This window comes from Arachis ipaensis, chromosome B06 (genome assembly GCF_000816755.2).
Source record: "Arachis ipaensis cultivar K30076 chromosome B06, Araip1.1, whole genome shotgun sequence".
In the NCBI taxonomy this organism is placed as follows: domain Eukaryota; kingdom Viridiplantae; phylum Streptophyta; class Magnoliopsida; order Fabales; family Fabaceae; genus Arachis; species Arachis ipaensis.
In genome coordinates, this window is record NC_029790.2 from 114,918,906 (window position 1) to 114,920,478 (window position 1,573).

General features: G+C 34.3%; 1 protein-coding gene across 1 annotated transcript in view; it reads right to left on the minus strand.

The window, feature by feature from the left end:
* LOC107604903 (probable magnesium transporter NIPA8) overlaps positions 1–1,573 on the minus strand; it is a gene marked incomplete in the record, with an annotated part of 5,877 nt that overhangs the window by 3,022 nt on the left and 1,282 nt on the right. Inside the window, 5 exon segments of the mRNA XM_016306617.2 lie at positions 391–464; positions 570–655; positions 813–874; positions 970–1,057; positions 1,397–1,573. Coding sequence (XP_016162103.1) covers positions 391–464; positions 570–655; positions 813–874; positions 970–1,057; positions 1,397–1,489 — 403 coding nt within the window.

Here is a 1,573-nt window from a genome sequence, read left to right on the forward strand (position 1 = left end):
GTAGTTTACAATGTATCAGCTTACAACATTGTAAGATCTTGGTTAAACAAATACTTATTATATCATAACATATAATTGGAGATTTTGGCATATATTAAATCTTATAGATCAACAAGCACGAAGAACACTGATATTTTGAATGGATATTTCAGTTAAGACACATGCCACTTCCTACGTTTAACATTTAAGATGCCATAACCCATAAGTTAGGTGTATTTAGATAAATCCATATCCTGAATGAGGTATGTTGCTACAGCCAACTCAAGTATCCATTATCCAATTGCAGAAATTAATTTTTACTAGAGCACTATCTGTCAGCAGCATAATTTTTATTACTTTTTCAAAGACACCATTGCACAGATTTAGTTGCACTAGGGAATAAATACATACCAGGTGATTGGTGATTACCAAAAGCAACTAGAAAAACATTGCCAAGAACAATGAAGGCAGTGGCAACCAATACCCTGTTCAGAAGTCGAAGATTGAGTAATTGGAAGAGACTAAACAAGGATGATGATAGGCCAAAAACGGAAACAGTATTCTCAATTAACAATTAGCATACCGCATACCTGACAGTTACCAATTTGTTCAAGACAAAATAGGCAAATGCAATGTTAGATACAAACTGAACAGATCCAAGGGCAGCAAGAAGTGACTGCACACAAAAGAGAAGAATATGCAATTAAAGGAAAGGAAATGCATCCATCAAAATTTATACTAGCCAAGCATAACAGTATGAAAATACTGCAAGCTATGATAAAATTACTTCAAATGCTTGGCCATGAATCCCAGTAAAATCATAGGTAATGTACCTGAGCAGCATATCCAAAGGAAATGAAGTTCAAGCAATTTCCAAGAATGAAAAGTAAGATACCTGCATAGCAAGAAATATGAATGCAATCAAAAACAAGAAATCAGCCACCTGAGGTAGAAGGTGAAAAATCTATATACAAATGTACAAGTCTATACCAACTCTCCAAATCTGAAAGTGTATAATAGGCTTAAGAGGCAGCTTTCCACTTGTCCCGTCACCTCCAATTACTGAATGTTTTTCTCTCTGCAAAACATACAGCCCAACCACTTCATCCTTCCAAAGTAATTTGATATAATAAAAATAGTATTAAGTATTAACATATTTCTCTGAGCATGTTTACATATTAAAATATTATCTAGTAAGTAGGCTAATATAGGTGATAAAAAATGCCATATATAATGAAAAGGAAAAACAAAGGCAATTAGAATGGAAATATAACCTCAGTTTTAACACTCCAACTTAATAGTCAAGAGGTTTACTTATTACGACTGCTAAAATCTCTTAACATCATACATTTGCAAAATGAAATTTCCCAACTCATTAAACAAAAGAATGAAACACACCCAAGAACATATCACTTACCTCGTTATGCCCTAATTTAAGAAGATTGGTGCCAAAGTTTATAGCAAGGCTACCAAAAAGGTTGATGAAAGCACCAACAATCCACTTCCCCATGTATAAAAAGATGTAGCAACTTGAAGGAGAGCCCACATGCAGCAGAAATTGAGGAATGCTGTCTAGCAGATGCAGGTTCCTCGA